This window comes from Microtus ochrogaster, linkage group LG7_11 (genome assembly GCF_000317375.1).
Source record: "Microtus ochrogaster isolate Prairie Vole_2 linkage group LG7_11, MicOch1.0, whole genome shotgun sequence".
NCBI classification, from domain to species: domain Eukaryota; kingdom Metazoa; phylum Chordata; class Mammalia; order Rodentia; family Cricetidae; genus Microtus; species Microtus ochrogaster.
In genome coordinates this window covers 1,112,361-1,130,776 of record NC_022032.1, presented here as the reverse complement: position 1 = coordinate 1,130,776, position 18,416 = coordinate 1,112,361, and the positions used below count along the sequence as shown (strand labels likewise).

Sequence of the window (18,416 nt, the reverse complement as noted above, 5' to 3'; positions counted from 1 at the left end):
CTTTCGCTAGTCACCCACCCACCGTCTTACTGAGGGTCCACCAGCATTTCTGGTTGAGATGTCTTAGTGAAATAAGGACAGCCATTCAACTATAGCAAAGCAAGGCTTTTTAGGACTTCTTTTTTCCACCCCCAAGGCACAGTCATTTGAGACATTTGCAGTACATCCACGGAGGTACCAGCAGGAGTCCCAGATCACTTGGGCAGCTATGGGTATCTAACACACTGGCAGGAACAGACGTTGATTTGTCAGGGACACGCTTGCCCTGGAGACGGCTAAATCTTCCAGGTCACCTTGGGTTAAATGGAAGACATGAGTCACTGACCATCCTCAGATCATGGACCAAGCCATCAGAGTGTCCCCCAAACCAGGACTAAAGGAATGATGACCTTTTGCGGGTGACAAGGAGAAACAGCAACTAGGTCGGAGCTCCAGGGAGAGGTCAGACAGGGATCTATGTCAGTAAAAGGCCCCTTTTCCCAGGAAAATAAGCTCAGGGAAGGAAGGCACACGGGAGGGAATCTGTTAGCATCAGACCGAGTAGGGGAGAGTTTGGTTTGGGTGCAAAGGGATTTACTGTGAAATTCTACAAAATTGCCAGACTACTTTGGGAACTATTTTTGCCATGGAAACAAACCCCATCTGTGCAGGCTTTGAGCTGCCTTTCGCTCTCTTTAAATATCATGAACCTGGCTCCAGCTCCGTTTATATAAGTGGGAATGAGGAGGAGGAGGAGGGGAGTCCGGTTTCTTATTTTTAGAAGCAGGAGTAAGTCAACATCTTAGCCGGCTGTGTGCTGCCTCTGCACAATGACGTAGGGCACGCTACCACGGGAGACAGGAGTAGGGGCGAAGCCTGAGGAGCCAAGGGCTTCCTGAGGCACGCTGTGTCTGCAGAGACGGATGTGGGAGAGGTGAGCATCATACTGAGAAGACAGAGCAAGCTAAGCCACTCGGTCCACGCCCACTGGTGAATCTGGGGCAAGTGTAAGCTGAAGCACACAGCAACCCACCGAATGACTCTTTCCTTGGTGGGCAGCACTGGAGTTCCTGCTGTGTGACTGAATTCTGCCATACATCATTCTCAGGCTGCCCTGTCAGGAGGAGGGGCACCTGGTACGGAGATCATGACTGTCTCTTCTACGCAGGCCCTGACTCCATTCCTGACCAGTTTCATAGTGTTCTCTTGCCTCTTACAGATCCAAGTCCCACCTTACCCCAGGGTACTCTTGTCCCCCAAAGGCTCCCCTGTTTTCTGGCTCATTTTTTAAATCCTCCCCCTCACCCCCGGTCAGGGTCCCTCAGGGCCACAGAGTCCTGTCCTTAGCCGTGTATTGCAGAACCTGGACGTGCTATCACTGCAGAACATGCAGGGGTTAAAGCCCCCACCACAGTGTCTATATTCTAAAACAGAAATAAACTAGGAAGATCCTCACACCCAGACAGGACTCTGGGCTTCAAGGCCCAGAGAGGAATGATCACTGCATCCAGCACCCGAACTTGGGAAACAAGCACGGAATGAGACATCCCACTGAGGGAAAGCTCCCAGAACAAGGCTGTGGCCCCAGGAAACTCTCATGCCCTAGACCTTTGACCACCAGCTTGCAAAACACAGTTGACAGGTGGGGGTAGGGACTCGGGGTGTATAACTGAATCCTGCCACTGCGAGGGACCTTCTGACAGAACAGTGTTGCTCACTTCCCATTCTACAAGCCCTCAGATTAGCCATGATGCTGCAGACAGTATCTGTGAAGGCGTTGTGGCACGTCTGTGCTTAGGAGCCCAAAACAAAACACCTGGGGTTGCTTAAGATCGGCAGTTCTCAACTTGTGGGTCGTGACCCCATTGCGGGTGAAAGGACCTTTCCACAGGGGTCGCATATCAGACATCCTGCATGGCGAATATTTACGTTGAGATTCATAGCAGTAGCAAAATTACAGTTATGAAGTAGCAACGGAAATAAGTTTATGGTTGGGAGTCACTACAACTTGAGGAACTGTACTAAAGGGTCACAGTATTAGGAAGGTTGAGCACCACTGCCCAAGACAGGAGCTGGGAGGGGGACCTTACCCAGGCAGGGCTGTGCGGGGAGCCACCTCGGGGAAGGAGGAGCTTGACGATGTCCAAGTTGTTGTGATGGACGGCTACATGCAGGGGAGTCAAGCCGTTCTGCAGAGGGACAGAGCAGAGGGGAAATGAGCAGCTTCCTTCCCTTGAGGGACCGTGTAGACAACCGGGATCCGCTCTTCAATCCTGGGTGCTTTTTTCACAAGGCAGCACCCATCCAAATCTGGGCTGGGTACAGGTCAGGGGTGAAGCACTCGGCTAGTGTGTGCAAGCCCCAGGAATCATTTCATCACAACAAGAGTGAAAATCAATCTCGTACTTAAGGCTAGGGGGAGGCTCAGTGGTAGAGAGCTGTTTAGAATATGCTCTAGTGCTGGGTCCCATCATTAATACTGTAGAAAAAGAAAAAAAAATCTGCCTAAAGCCAGTCTTGAAGGAGAGCCACTGAAAGACGGCTCCAGCAGGCTCTGGGACCATTTCTTCATCCCTGTTGGGGAGGTGGTCCACGAAATCAGCACACTGTTCAGAGAGTACCAGGTCCTTCTAACAGACACGGACTTTGCTAGGACTGCCTTCTGCAAAGACCATTCTCTATGGGAGGCTGCCCAGGCACGAGAGGCCCTTCCCAGGGGGGAAGTAGTCTGTCCCTTCTTGCTTCTGCTAACCCAGGAGGAGGGGGATGCTCCAACTTACCTTTCCTGCTGCGTTGGGATGTGCATCGTGTTCCAGGAGCAGCTCAGCCACCCGTACCTTCCCGTACTTGGCAGCCACATGGAGAGGGGTAAATCCTTTCTGAGGAGAAACACAGGCCATCAGGACCCCTGGGAGCCAATGCCACAGAAGGAAGGCACGGGTAGGACACTTTCTGTGCTAACCAGCATGGGAATGCCTATGTGACCGAAGGACTGGAGCATTTTGGTCCCTGCAAGAGGCTACAAGCCTCCCTGAGTACCACCAGGCCAACTCTCACAGGAGAAGGGAGGAAGCTGCCTGCGATATTGTCAATTGCTTGTTGACTGAGGGAGGCAGAGGCTGTCTCTTTTGTTTGCTATTGTTCCTTCAGAGACAGTCTAAATATGCGGCCCAGGCTGGCCTTGAACTCCAGATCTCTTTGCTTCATTCTCTGAAGTACTGGATCACAGGTGTGTGTCAGTCAGTCCATCAGGTTCTTACCTATTTAGTTAGCCAGTTATCTGTTGCCACTCTGGAGGGTGAACTTGGGGCCTTGAGCGTGCCAGGCAAGCAGTCCTTTAAAAACTACTTCCCTTTGGTTCTCCCTGTATCCTAGGAACCTGGAGCAGGTGTCTAGCAAGTTACAGGGGAAATAGAAGACACCTGGGTTGGAGCAGAGACCTGACTGGCTGTGCTCTTTCCGAGGAAGGAAATGACTCATGGGTCCACAGAGTCCCATGACCACAAAGAAGCTTAGATGGGACTCCCCTTCAGAGCCCCAGGCCTAGCCTATTGTTCCTGAAAAATTGAAAAATATGTTTTGTTTCTGGTCTTTTTTTTTTTTTTAATTGAGATCCAGTCTTGATATGCTGCCCAGGCTGACCGTGAGCTCCTGGGCTCATGTGATCCTCCTGTCTCAGCTTTCTGGGTACTGTGAGCACAGGTGGGCCGCTAATCCCTGCCAGCCCGAAGCTTTCTAAGAACTGGAACTGTGATCATGACTGTACCTTGGTCATGCACGCTTGGGATGCCTCCTTCTCCAGGAGGGCCAGGGCTGTGTCCACGTGGCCCTCACGGGCTGCGGTGTGCAGAGGCGTGTGGCCAGCAGTGGTAGCCAGGTTGGGGCTGGCGCCGTTCTCCAGCAGGAGCTTCACCATGCTTGTGTGGCCGATGCGAGCCGCACAGTGAAGTGGCGTCTGGTCGTCCTGGACCCCAGGGGAAAGCACAGAACTGGGAATGTTAACCTTCTCAAGCCCAGCTCGGTAATGCCCAGGGACGGGAGGAGAGGGCCAGAGAGTGCAAGCGACTCGGTCACGCATAAGAAGATCTGGGATTTCTTCCAGTCTCTGAATTACAGAAAATAGTATGCTTTCCCAATGTGATCCTTATACCTCACCAGCTTTGTGCTTTCGTTACTTAATTGCGCAAAGGTTCAGCTTCCCCAGTTGTTAGGTGGGAATTGTAACATTATTTCACAGGGTTCTGCTCAAGCAGCTAACTGACACAAAGGGTTCCCAATGTTGGACATAGAAAAACTGCTCAGTAAACTAACTGATCGCTATCCCAACAAGCCGGATCTCCCAAGCTCTGCACCTCTTATGCTTGTTCATGTTTGAATACTTTGATGTTCTTTATGCCAGTAGTCATGGGGCACCAAATCACCGAATCAGGGAAGACAACTTCCAGCTACCGCTCCTAGTGCAGGGGCTCCACCGACAACATATTGGTTACTGTGCTAAAGCAGAGATGCTCAAGGGAGCCTGCCACCTGCAGAGTGCTGGTCTTGGCCACTTGCAAACTTGGTAGCTCGTCTTACTGTTTATTCATCATCCAGTCTACAGCTGGGGATCCTCCACTTTTAGACCAAGTGATTCCCGGCTGATTTGTACTGGTGACATCGTGATCTTACCAAGTCCCTTCCTTTAATCACATCTACTCATCAGCCAACGAAAGCCGCAGGCCAGCCCTGCTCCCTGGGCTTTGGTACTCTACAGAAATTCAGCTTTGATGCAAGAATATCTCTGGCCCCTCAGGACTCCAGCAAAACAGAGCCAGAGCTTTCCGTGACACCCACACAGGAGTGGTGTGACTGGGAGCCCCTGGCCTCTGAGAATGGCTTCCCTTCACCAGGCTGAAGTGACCTTGGGACCCTCCCTTTCCTGCCTCCGGAACTCACCTTGGCCTTAGCATTGGCTTTGGCTTTGTTCTGGAGCAAGTATTTGGCCACTTCGGTATGCCCTGCTCGGGCTGCCATGTGCAATGGGGTCTCTACCTTCTGCAAAGTGACAAGGTTATAGAAATATTAATACATGCTGGTGTTGCAAAAGGACACTTGTTGAACTCAGACTGTTGACTGGGCTTGGTAGGATTTTGTCCAGGAGCCGGAGCTACCCAGCAAGTCTGGCTCTTTCTCCCCATCAGTTGTCTAGGGAAATGGGAATGTAAACCTTGGAGCTAATGAATATTCAAATGCGGGAATGTACTTCCAGATTGCACTTATAGAAGTTCCAAAATAAAACTCTAAAGATGTGCAGTTGTGTGACAAATTTAATTGGGGGAGCCTCAGTAGAGAGGAACATTCGCCCCACTCCCGACACCTTTGCTATCCTGAGAATCCCAGTTCCGTGGGTGGAGAAAACAGGGACCCGCTGCTACAGCTTCCCTCAGAGCTGGGGACCAGCGCCAAGAGTTCTCACCGTCTTCAAGATCTTACCACATTGGAGACATTGGGTGACGCCCCCCGCTGCAGTAAGTTCTTCACAATAGGAAGGTGTCCCATGAAGGATGCCACGTGGAGAGGTGTCAGTCCAGACTAGAAGAGACAGAGTGGAGTGTGAGCAGGAGCCATCCCCACAAGGAAGAGCAAGCTGCAATGTCCTACGCTCTTCTGTCGATAGAGAGCTCCATGAACGGCTACCTGAGAAAATGGACTTAAACCAGGTGGGCTTCTTCTCAGGAAAATGGCCACAGGGACAAAAGCCCTGGCAGAAAATGGTCACCACTTTACATTTCAAACCATCCTCTCCCATCCTGAAAAGTCCTCTGGCCTGGGAGTCACCCTGATCCAGCCCCTTTGGGGACATGCTGACGTATACCTGCACATGCACACATTCGCGGGCACACGCATATCTGGAGGCACACACAGCTATGAGGAATAACCATGTAAGGCAATGGGGGTGGGGCGAAGGCACGCCTACGCTTCCTCCTACCTCGGTGACTGCATCGATGGAGGCGCCCGTCTTCAGCAGCAGCTCCATGACGCGGATGTGATTCTTCTTGCAGGCGATGTGTAAGGGGGTGAAGCCGTTCTGTAGCCCACACAAAGCACACGGATGAACCCGGACAGTAAGCAGAGAACTGGAAAGGAATCCTGCCCCTTCCCAGCCTACCTGGCAAGCACTCGTAGATCACGGGATAGACCATGTCACTCATGATCAGACAAACAGGTGTCCCTTCTCTTTACACATGGAGAATATTTCTGAGTATGATATTTGGGGACATTTTAAAAGAATTCTGTCCTATTTCTGGATACACTAAAGGAGTACTTGTTGAAGGCAAACTGCTTCCTTTCTACGTGATGCTGAATGAGAGGGACTCTGCTCCCCAGCATGTTCTACAGGCGCACCCCTCCACGGGGACAATTCTGTGTCTGTCTGCCCCCTCTGTACTTCACAGGGTGGTGCTTCTCAAACAAGGTCAGTTTTCTGGGGGTCGGGGAGGGGTTATAGCCAGCCATGTCTTTGCTGTCACAGGTAGGGAAGGAGAACTACTAGCATTTAGAGGCTAGAGGCCAGAGATGGTGCCAAGCACCCCGCAGCAGACAGAACAGCACATTTCAACCCCAATGTCAGCCCCAAGCTTTGGAAGCCTCAGTGACCCCGGAGTCTGGTCTGGGCTCACTGCACGCAGGTTTGAAGGGATGGATGATCTATCTTTTGCCTCTGGAGGGTACCTGTCCCTTCAGTTCTCCTCTGAGCATGGACAAGTGTGAGACCACGGTCCTGGACACGCTCTATGGCTCTCTGAACTACTCTGGTGGCCTCTGGCCTAGGGAGGAGGATGAGGAGCACAGCCATAGGACCACCCTGTTTTTGGTCTGAACTTCTTGCCTCCCAGGGCTGTGGCCACAGCCCCGTTCAGAGCTGTCCTCAGTTCAAGTCAGCGCATTCTCACCCCGAAGCAGGTTAAAGACCAGGCCTGCCTCTAAGATGTTACTGCCTCTTAGCACTGAGTCTGGCTGGGGCCTCGAACCCACACACACACCATAAACACCACTTCCAGAGTCAGATCTCTCCTGGGTATAAACCCACAGCGGACCTCACTCTCTGGCTGAAGCTTTGATCTCAAATGCAAGAGGCCACACCCCTCCGGAATATAACACACACACACACACAGACACACAGACACACACAGACACACAGACACACACACACAGAGACACACACACACACACACTATGTGTACTTGCCTACGGTGCTGCCCCTAGTGGTACCCATGCAGAACTGCAGCCCCTCCCCGCATCCCTTCTCCCCAGCAGCATCCCTACAGTAGTAGCCTCCTCTCACCAGGGCTCTGGAGTTTGGCTTGGCTCCTTTATCCAAAAGAACCTTAGCCACCCTGTGGTGGCCACAGTGGGCTGCCACGTGGAGAGGAGTCAGGTGATCCAAGGTGACGTCATCGATCTCTGCATTGTATTGCAATAGAAGTCGGACACAGTCGAGATGGTCTCCCTGAGCCGCCATGTGGATTGGGGACAAGCCATTCTGGAGGGAGAGGAATAAAGCAATGACAGAGCTTCTGGGGACAGAGCAGGGGACTCAGGACAGTGACGGCAATGCCACTCCCTTCTTGTCTACACAAATCTTCAGTGTGGATCCCAAATGAGCTTGTCTCTGAAGAAAATATTCTCTCCCACGTAGCCAAATCTTCAAGCCCTCCACGAAGGCTTCCCTGACCACCCTGGACTTCCTCAGGCCTTGCTGGTCTGTACTGGTCACTCAAGTCTGACCTTATTTTCACCTTTGCCAAATCATCTAATTTGCGATGGCCATCTTGGCCATGTGTTTTTCTCTTAATTACAAGCATCTAAGGACCGGACCTTTACTTCATTCTTCCCAGATGCTCACCGGCTCAATTACTATATGCAGCATGTATGGGCCTTAATTACCGTGTGGATAAAGGACAACAAAACAGACTTTAGCTCTCTCTAAACTTTCTAATTGGAAAACGTTCCCATTTATTCATTGTGTGTGCTTGTGGGGTGTGGGAAGGCAAGTCTGTGCCATGGTGTGGCCATGCACTGCCAAAGGACAACTTGCTGGAGTCAGTTTCTCTTTCTACCATGTGAGTTCTGGGGACTGAACTTAGGCTGTAAGTCTTCTTGGTGACAAGAGCCCTTACCCACTGAGCAATCTCAGTAGCCTGGATAAAGTTTACAATCCCTATGGAAACACCCTTGGTATATTTGAGGGCGGTACCGGAAAGGTTTAAGTGAGAAGTGAAGACCTGACTATGGGAGGCACCAGGCTGTGGGCTAAAGTCCACCACTGACGACAAAAGGAGAAAGTTGGGCATCAGCGTTCACCTCTCTGTTTCCTACTGTGGATTTAATGTGACCCGCTGCCTGGTGCCCCTGATGCCAGGCCTTCCCTGCCATGAAGGACTTCAATTCAAACTATGAGCCACCCACCCCAGACTCATCATGAGGCCGGAAGTTGGACACAGTTGTAGGATTTGGGTTCCGGTCTTGGTTTAGCCTGATCTTTCTTTGCTTCTAGAAGGGGCTGTTTACTCTGTGCCATGGGAGTGGGCTTACCACGACTGTACAGGGATCACAGTTAAGCGACTGTTGAGTCTCAGCGGAGACTCAGGACTTTGCACTCCTTTAAGAAGTGTGTTAGGGTCTGGAGAGACAGTTCAGAGGTTAAGAGCATTTTGATAACCAAGACCTCCAGGGTGGCTCACAACCATTGGTAATTCTAGTCCCAGAAGATCTGACAACATCGTCAGGCCTCTGTGTGCACCAGGCATGCATACTGTGCATAGACATGCATGCAGGCAAAACACACATACAGTTAAATAAAAATAATTATTTAAAATAAAAAATTAAATTATGAGTGTGTGTGTCTGTATGTCTGTGTGTGTCTGTGTGTCTGTTCACGGCTATGTGTACGTGAGTTCCAGACATTTGTGAGATGCCTGCTGTGGGTGCTGGGAGCTCTCTTAATCACTCAATCATTTCTGTAGCCCAGGACTCTGCACTCTCTAAGGTGCTGGGACCATTAAAGGCCGTGAGGATAATCTAGAGACAGACTAAATGCATTTTACATCGTGAGGTGGAAATGGGATTTAGGAGCTGAGATGGAACATGACCATCGCTGTGTGATGTGCCTGGGTGTTGGGCTGACAGAGGGTGGAGTTGTGATGATTAACCTCCAGTATTGTCAACTTGTCAGAAATACACTGGCGTGCTTATGGGGGTGTTTCCAGAGAGGATGAGCTGAAGAGGGGGCACCCCCCCTGGATGTGGGTGACACCATCCGTTGGCCTGGGACTGCAGACTGAATAAAAAGGAAAAGCCAGCTGAATACCAGCATTCATCTTCCTCTTCTTCCTGACTGTACCTGCAGTGTGACCCTTCACCCCTGCTGTCATGACTTCATTGCCATGAGTGATCGTGTACCCTGAAACTGTGAGCCACCATGAACCCTCTGAAGTTCCTTGTCACAGCAACAAGGGACATCTAGCTGACTTGGAGTGTCGCCTACCCAAGATGGCCTACCCAGGAAGGAGCACACACCTTGGTTTTGGCTTGGATGGGTGCCCCGTGGTCCAGCAGGATCTCCGAGATCCTCACGTGTCCGTTCCGAGCTGCACAGTGGAGCGGTGTCAATTCATCCTTTGTAAGACAGTGAAAGACAGAAAGCCTCAACAGCCATCAGTGGCAAAGTGTCACCAGCCTGGCTGCAATCTCTCCTCTGGGTGTGGAAGTCCTGACACTGCCTTCAGACCAGGCTGGCTTTACCTCAGTTTAGCTCCTATCCCCTGCTGCACCCAGCTACTACTGCAGGCCACTCAGGGTGGCAGGGGACACAATGAGAGCCTGTCGCTCGGGGAGACTCAAGGGCAGAACTCACCCCCTGCCCTTGCCCTGAAGGCTGCAGACACCTACCTTGGTCCTTGTTTCTATCTGAGCCCCTCGGTCCAGCAGGAGTCTCACCATGATCACATTCCCTCTGCGGGAGGCGATGTGCAGTGGTGTGATGCCATTCTGGAGGAAGAGACGGGGACCCTCAGGGCTCGGTGCTCCTTTGGAAGGTGGCAGGATGCGCACCACCCCCTAGCTCCTGCCTGCATCTCCTGACCGCCTCAGAACAAGCAGCCACTTTAATTATGGGGGCACATCTCACCTCAGGAAGAGTCAGGACCTGTGAGGACCTGATCGTACTGGGGTTAACTTCATTAAGCTGGCCAAGCCCACATCCCCCAGAGTAATGGAGAAGATGGGGAGAAAGCCAGGCATTTGCAACCATCCCCCACCTCCTGTGTTCGCCTGAAGAGCAGGCACATGGAGTTTTGAGTTTCCTCCAGATCAACAGAAGGATCAGTTGACTAGTAATCTCCCAGCAGGAGGTCTTAACAGTCACGGGGCTCTGCCCCCACCCCCAGGCATTTCTGAGATACAGGTAGATTCCAAGGTGCTAGAGAGAGTATGTGAGAGAGACGGGGGCACCCCAAACTCTGGACAGTGTGCAGAGACTCGGGTGCGGTTACCTGAGGTGTGAAGTTGACGCTGGCCCCCCTGTTGAGGAGCAGCTGGGCCACGTTGAGGTTCTCATAGTGAGCTGCGATGTGGAGAGGTGTGAAGCCCGTCTGGCGCAACAGAGGGGGAGAACCGCTTGTCACACACCAGCACCTCTGCCCCAGAACCAGCCCAGGGCTTCTAAACAACAATAGGGCCACAGGGCCCGACACACAATGCAGGCTCTGGCCAATGGCAAAAGCTAAGGAAGGGGTGGAGAGATGCCCTCTTGGCAAGCTATATCCACATCAGAGGGACTTCTAGTCTGTGCCTTATGGCCAAGGTGTTGTGGGACAATGGTCTTCTACCCTGTAAAGATTTGTCACTTGTATTGCTTTAATAAAACGCTGATTGGCCAGTAGCCAGGCAGGAAGTATAGTCGGGGCAACCAAAACAGGAGACTTCTGGGAAGAGGAAAGAGTCAGTCTGCAGTCATCACCCACACACAGAGGAAGCAAGATGAGAACACCTCACTGATAAAAGGTAATAAGCCACATGGCTAATATAGACAAGAATTATGAGTTAATATAAGTTATAAGAGTTAATAAGAAGCCTGAGCTAATAGGCCAACCAGTTTATAATTTATGCAGGCCTCTATGTGTTTCTTTGGGACTGAACGACTGCAGGACTGGGCAGGACAGAAGCCTCTGTCAACACCAAGGCAAACTATAAACTGAGAACACCTCTCATGAAGAGATTTTAGTCAGCATTGAAGGGTTATGGAGCCCATGGCTGCCAGCCCCTTAACTGGGTATGTGACTCGGCTCTCTGGCCAGAGAGTTCACCACTGTCATGCTGCTCTGTATCCTCAGACCACATCCAATCAGAACCCAGGCACAGGGATGTGGTAGAATAGGTGTAGGAGAGGGCAGTGTGAACCAGCAAAGCAACCTCGCTGACTGAGGGACAGCTGGCGGCCTCACTGAAGGAGCAGTGGTTAATAACACTTTAAATATTGTATCTCCAGAAACCTCACTTTACACCTTCCTGTCTTTTGGCAACTGGACGTGATGACGGCCCAGAAAGGGCACAGGGTAAGAAGAAGGCGACGATCTGGAGGCCCCTCTGGGGTGCAGAGTCATTCTGCAGGGAGGTCTACCCTGCCCTCCTGGGCGCTGGTCTGGATCCTCCAAGTAGCCAGAGCCATCTTAGCACCCTCTTGGCTTTCTCCAGGAATCTGAGGCAGGGCTGCCCACTAAGCCCATCTATGTTACTGCTAAGCACGAAAAGCACAGCTGGTTCATTCCCCTCTACTCTGGTCTTGGAAAACCGCAGGGAACTAAGGCTGCCTCTAGCGCAGTCCTCCAGCCCCCAGCCCCCCAGCTTGCTCACCCTGGGGGCATGAACATCCTGGTTTCCCTCACCTTGGAGAGGACGTCGGGGTTGGGGTCGTTCTGCAGAAGGACCGCAGCTGTCCGTGTGTCATCGTTGCGGGCTGCGATGTGCAGGGCGGGGAGGCGAACTTTCCCTTTGGTTCCATAGTTGATGAGGTGAGCCACCACATTCTCATGACCCTGCTGTAGGGCCACAGCCAGCGGCGTGAAGCCATCCTGCTCAGGGAGGGCAAAGATGGGATTTCAAAGCCCTTTGCATCCTCCAAGCTCAACGCAATTGCCTCCTCCTCCTCCCTGAAGCCTTTCTTGGCCCCATTTTCTTGCTCTGCTCCCACAGGGTCTGAATTCTTCTTCCTTGTGCACTTAGTTTTTTTTACCTTACTATTGAGGTCAGGTCTGTCTGTGTGTTGTGAGGGTCTGACTGTGTGTGTGTCATGTTTGCAGTCTGAATGTGTGCCATGAGGGTATCTGATTGTGTGTACTACTTGTTTGTTGTCTGACTAAGTGCCAAGGTGGCCTGAATGGGCCTCACCTGTTTGCAGTCTGACTGTGCGCCATTATCATTTTGTGCACCGGAAACAGTTCTAGCACAGAGCACACTTGCCAAGGGAACTTACTTCTGTGGCTACATTCTGATTGGCTCCATTCTCCAGTAAAAACTTCACCACCTCCAAGTGATTCTCCTGGGCCGCCATGTACAGGGGAGTAAAGCCTTTCTGTAAACCCAAAAAGAAGAAGCCATTAAAATAGTGGGTAAAACAGGTAAACTCTTTCATGTGGGGGGACTCTCCTCATGCCCTCGTTTCGCCCTGGAGACAAACCACTGCCTCTGGAAAAATATTACCAAAGACCAAGAGGGGGAGATGACTCTGTGGACGTGTTTTGCCCCCCACCTTCTGAGTGAGTCCCTAGCCCAAACACCTTCCTCTACTTAAAAAGTTATTTTGTTTTTAATTATGTGTATATGTTTATCTGTGGTGTGTGGGTGTATGCATACAAATGGAGAAGCCCCTTGCCCATACAATCCATATGTGATTTCACTGGTCCTATTGAACCAAGCTGGAGTCACAATGACCAACTCTCCATGCTAAGGTCATGTACTCTAGCCTTGGAAAATTAGCACACAATGTCCACATCACTGCTAGGAGACGTGTTAGTAATAAATCTAGTCCTAGCTGCAGTGTGAGTGTGTGTGTGTGTGTGTGTGTGTGTGTAAGTACACAGCAGTCAATGTGTCTTCTGTGTGGCATAGAACAATTGTGTAAGTGGAGGAAGAAGACCCCCCCCCCCATTCTAGGAACCAGGGAGCCATTACCTGAGACTGAGCATTGACGTTGGCTCCATAATTGACCAGCTCCCTGACCACCTCGTCCTGACCAGCAAGGGCAGCGATGTGCAGAGCAGTATTCCCCTTCTGAAACACAGAGGCGAGGGACAGAGGATGTTTTCCTCAGCCTGCTCAAGAGCTTGTCACAGGAAGGAAAATGAAGGTGCTGGTTGGGAAGCCCCAAGGCAGAAACATCTGTGTCTATGCCCAGTTTGTCACTGATCATGGAAGACTAGTAGCTCAGGGACCAACGTGTTCTTCTCTCTGACATATCACACACTCATATGCATGCATGGATGTGCACATACACATATCACATAGACACATCACACACACACAGAGATAAACACACATTACACATACAGACACAGGCACATATACCACACACACAGAGACACATACATAGACACACACACATAGAGACACAAACACATCATATCATACACACAGACATACACACGTGTGCATGCACACACACACACACCCAATTGTGAGCCTCAAGAAAGGCCCTGGACATGTGGGACAGTCACAGGACAGGGGTGTGATCCTTAGTGTTAAGGAAGAAGCAGAAGAGAAGTTTTAATTCTATTTTGATTTATAAATACCCGAGTTCTCCATGGTTTTTTTTTGTTTTTTTTTGTTTTGTTTTGTTTTGTTTGTTTTGTTTTTTGAGACAGGGTTTCTCTGTGGTTTTGGAGCCTGTCCTGGAACTAGCTCTTGTAGACCAGGCTGGTCTCGAACTCACAAAGATCCGCCTGCCTCTGCCTCCCAAGTGCTGGGATTAAAGGCGTGCACCACCACCGCCCGGCCGAGTTCTCCATGTTTAAGGAGCCACAGAAGCCACAGGAAGAGGAGGGTTGGGTCAGCACGGTGAATTTGTTGGGTATGGGAGGGGTCTACTTACCCGTTACCCACCCTGAATCTGGCCTCTAGTTTCTGGGTTGGAGAGGGAGGAGAGGAGCCAGGGCACCCATTTTTTCACTTTCCCAATCATGAGCCCTGCTAAGGAACTAGGGCAGGCTTTAGTGTCTTAGTTTGTCTTTATTTCTAATCTTCCCGAAGCCTGGGAGACCCATGACAATTTCACAATCTGTCTGGTGTCCCCCCTGGCCTCGAGTTTGACATTCACCTTTGTTACCCCTCTTTCTCTCTGGCACTCTAAAGTTTCGCTGGCTTAGAAATGTCTACAAATAAAATCTACCAACTAAGTATTCACAACAAAATAAAAACCAAAAGGGAAGGTTTGGAAAGAGTGCCATTTACTCAGCTCTGGGGAAATGCCAGGGAAAAGAGACCGCAGGTTTGTGGCTGGGTACATTGGAGGTCAGTAGCTACCCCTCGCTCCCTGGGAAGAGCAGGTGAAACAGTTGATTTCTATGTAGGGGTTGGAAGCAAAAGCAGCTCCAAAGAGCAGCTCTGCTCACTGCACCGATGAGTGAACAGGGAATGACATGAAAATTAGTAAATTTTACTATGGGAAAGGAGTCTACCTTCATAATATTTGGAATTTCACTTCATACAAATTATATCTGTTCTCTACATATTGTTCAGCTGCATTTTCTGCTCGCTGCAGAGAGCTAAAATTGAGGCTGTTCTCAGGACCCTACTTAACAAGCATCCGATGGGAAAAGAGAGGTTATGGTAACTCAGGCAGAGAGGCAGCAATGTGGGGAGGTGGAGCTGGGAGGAGAGGGAGGGGCAGAAGGGGGTGGCAAAGGGAGATTATTTTAATAAACAAGTTGCAGGTACATAAGAAATAAAGCTTGTTGAGGGATTAGATGTAGGTCAGTGCTAGACTGCATGCTTACCATGCATGAAGACCAGGGTTCCACCACTACCAATGCAAAAAATATTATTTTGCAATCTACATGAATTGATGCTTCTATGCCAAACACTTTCTGATAAGAGGGAGTGCTGTCCCAGGGAGAAATCAGGAAGAAAATAGATGTAGGGCTGAACAGGAAGATTTGCTAGAGAAGGTCACACCAGAAGGACCGGGCTCCCTTCAGTGACAACACCGTCACCGTCACTATTTCCCACCTAATTCTGTTGCCAGGTACTTTATATACATACTGACCCTGCAAATAAGCTTCATCATCCCCATTTACAGGGGAGAAAACTGAGGCTTCCCAGTGGCCAAGTAACTTTCCTAAGGTCACAGAGGGGGAAGCACCTCAGCTGGTGCTCAACTCTGGAGCTTGCAGAACTCCAGGTCCCTGTATGAAGTAGTAAGAAGCCACTGTAAAAGGGTCCTGTTTTTGGAATCCAGTGTTGATGGTAGGATAAAGGCCCACTGACAAATTCTGGAAACTAGGGCCTGTTTTTCAGGTGACACCCAGAACTCAGAGAAACCGGATGTGACTGGTTTCCAAGAGATAGTTTGAGAAAATTCACAAAGGCATTCCACAGGCATGAATTTGCAATGCCAACGACCCCTGCTTCTTACCTTGGTTGTCGTTTCTAGAATGATCTCTTTGTGCAGTAGTTCAACCACCATCTTCACATGGCCTTCTTTAGAAGCCAGATGCAAGCCGTTCAACCCGTTCTGAGAGGAGCAGAAAGGAGGGGAGGTTTTGGTTAGTGACACTGCCCACTCTGCCATCCTAAGGACTGGGTAAGGTGTGTGGTGGAGTGGAAGGCAGAAATGAGGGACACTGACTGGGCACAGCCAACCCAGAGAGCCACCAGCTGAAGGCACCCCGAGGTCAGAGCACCAAGAAGGAGAAGATCAAACGACAAGACTGTCACACATGGGACATGAATTAAATGCAGGGACATTCCCCCAGATCCTGCAGGGGCCCTGAGATCTGATCCGAGGCAGTCTTTCGGCTTCACTGGGGCGTGGAAGCATCCAAACACACAATGTTGAAGGCTTGAAGAGGTAGAACCTTTATGAGCTGGTTCCTCAAGGAAGAGGCAGGTGGAATACAGCTCTCTTTCTGTCTTTAACTTCCAAGATGCCAGAGCCTAGCACCTCTTTTGCCACAGACTCATTTCCAAGACGTACTGTGTGACCATGGGCCCCCAAACGACGAGACCTAGTGACCTTGGACTAAAATCACAAACCAAAAATAAACATTTTCATTTTTTGAAGTTGATTTCCCCGGGTATTCTTTCATAGCGGCAGGAGCACTTGACTGATAGAAATGCCACGGATTGAGATGGTCGGTATGGCCCTTGCCCTGGGGAGCTTTCATGCAGTAACCAAAAAAAGTAGGGATGCCACACCAATACGTGCTTGAAATCTGTGGGGACTAGTCCACAGTTACCAAAATGAGCTGCAAAGCAGACCCTTTGAAAACTAAACACTCCACCTTGTTACGTGGTTTCCTTAATGGGAAACCAGTGTGAAAACAGCCCCTTTGCTAGCTTGTCAGTTCAGGTGCCACCAAAGAGGCCACGCCCAACCATCAGTCTCCAAAACCAGAGACTCACCAAGGTGTGAGAGTTGTAGACAGTTGGAGGCTCCACTGCGTCCCTAAGGAGCAGCACAGCGGCTCAGAATGCATTGCTCATGAAATACTTGCGCCCCCTCCTCCCAAACAAATATCTTTTTAAAAAGTACTACCCAGCCTTGCTAATGGTTCTGGCAATGTGATCGCATGAATTTCAAGTCCATGGCCGAGTAAGGTCCATAAAGGCAGTGGTGTCAGTCAGCCAATGATTCCATCAGTTGACTCCACCACTGTGGCCAGCAGCTCTCTTCTCCTACCCTTTCCCCATTTTGGTCAGTCTGGCTTTAGCATCTTTTCATTGTTGCTGCTGCTGCGACAACCTTGCAACCGCTGCAGGATCTTGCCAATCAGGATAAGGTTTGACCTTATCCTGCACCCTGAGCTCCAGAAATCCCTCTCCTCTCTTGGGTCAGAGGACATGCTCAGCTTCCTGCTAAAGCAACTCTCTACCTGGGGTCATTGCTGCCTCTTAGCACGTGACCACGGGGAAGAGTCTCCTGGGAATGCACTTGAGGGGAGGAAAACAGGAAGGTTGCAAGGATGTCACCTATGTCCTATTTACATCTGGCCTGCCCCAACTTGCAAGCAGCTAGTGGATATGGCTGGGTAAGACCTCATTGGATTAGGACATTCCTTACCGTGTGTGTGTGTATGTGTGTGTGTGTGTGTGTGTATGCACACATGCAGATGGCCATCACATGCCAACTCTTACAGGGTTCAACAGCAGCTATGTGACTTGTTCATCCCACAGTATGAGTAAAATTATCAGATCACAGATAGACTAGAGCCAGCGCCTGTAATGGGAGAAGAAGTGCCTGAAGGCAGGCCATAATCTGGACAGGAAGTTAGGGGCAGAGTAAGGAACACTGGACCCACACAAACCCACTGTCTGTATTCAATTTGCAAAGCACAGATTAACTAAAGAGCCACCTGTCAAATGATGGGGTGCTTGGGAAGTCCCAGCTCATCCTGCAGCTGCTCCTGTTTGGGGCAGGTCTAATCTTTCACAGACCTGTAGACGAAGATCTATCAACCCCACTCTGGAAGGCTCCAAGCCCTGGCTTCTGGGATCCGGTGGTGGGGTTGTGGTCGTGGCTACACTCTGCTTACAATGGGAAGATGATTCTGGTAGCATGCCAGCATGGATGTGGTTCATTTATTGCTTGGCTTGGCAGCATTGCCACCTAAATGGTGGGTATTGATTGGTCCTGAAAGCCTCAGAGCTGCAATGTTGTCGAGCCTGGAAGGAAACATCTAAGCCTGGGGTGGTTTTCCCCTGCTCTTCAGAGCCAGAGTGAGGACCCTAATCCATAGTGATGCTGGATTCTAACCACAGAAAGCTGGAGACAAGGTGTATTTAAGGCTCTCTGCTATACCTCTCATTCACAGCTTAGCACACCAAGGCCCACAGCATTTAAACTAATGAAGTCACATCATCCTTCTACATCACAGCCACATGAAGGCCAGCCTGGTTTTGAGTGCCCTCCTCCCAGGAGCTGGCTCACTTCTTTTGAATCAGATAAACAGAAGTATAGTTCCTTAGAATCATCCCCAAGGATCTGGTTGTGGTCTCTGCGATTGATCTCAACAGTTCTACTCACTGTTCTGGTCTTCATGGGTCTCCCTTTCTCTCCTCCCTCGTTCACAAGCTGTCTAGAAGCCCACTCCTGGCAGAAGAAATGGTAGATGGACCTATTAAGAGGATCCATCTGATCAATTCTACATCCCAAAGCTTATCTCATCTTTCTTCTTTGTGACTCT

At 50.4% G+C, this 18,416-nt stretch overlaps 1 protein-coding gene across 8 annotated transcripts in view; it reads right to left on the bottom strand.

The window, feature by feature from the left end:
- Ank1 (ankyrin 1) overlaps window positions 1-18,416 on the bottom strand; it is a 182,076-nt gene that overhangs the window by 46,510 nt on the left and 117,150 nt on the right. For all 8 annotated transcript variants that reach the window (XR_003378308.1, XM_005362423.3, XM_013352009.2 and 5 more), the window contains exons 3-16: window positions 15,647-15,745; window positions 13,189-13,287; window positions 12,491-12,589; window positions 11,904-12,089; window positions 10,512-10,610; window positions 9,910-10,008; window positions 9,538-9,636; window positions 7,304-7,501; window positions 5,948-6,046; window positions 5,452-5,550; window positions 4,915-5,013; window positions 3,746-3,943; window positions 2,760-2,858; window positions 2,070-2,168 (exon numbers count right to left, since the gene is read on the bottom strand). Coding sequence is in view for 7 of the 8 variants with exons in the window: in XM_005362423.3 (XP_005362480.1) it covers window positions 2,070-2,168; window positions 2,760-2,858; window positions 3,746-3,943; window positions 4,915-5,013; window positions 5,452-5,550; window positions 5,948-6,046; window positions 7,304-7,501; window positions 9,538-9,636; window positions 9,910-10,008; window positions 10,512-10,610; window positions 11,904-12,089; window positions 12,491-12,589; window positions 13,189-13,287; window positions 15,647-15,745 (1,671 nt within the window). In the remaining variant the exon portion in view is untranslated. The remainder of the gene's footprint in view (window positions 1-2,069; window positions 2,169-2,759; window positions 2,859-3,745; window positions 3,944-4,914; window positions 5,014-5,451; window positions 5,551-5,947; window positions 6,047-7,303; window positions 7,502-9,537; window positions 9,637-9,909; window positions 10,009-10,511; window positions 10,611-11,903; window positions 12,090-12,490; window positions 12,590-13,188; window positions 13,288-15,646; window positions 15,746-18,416) is intronic.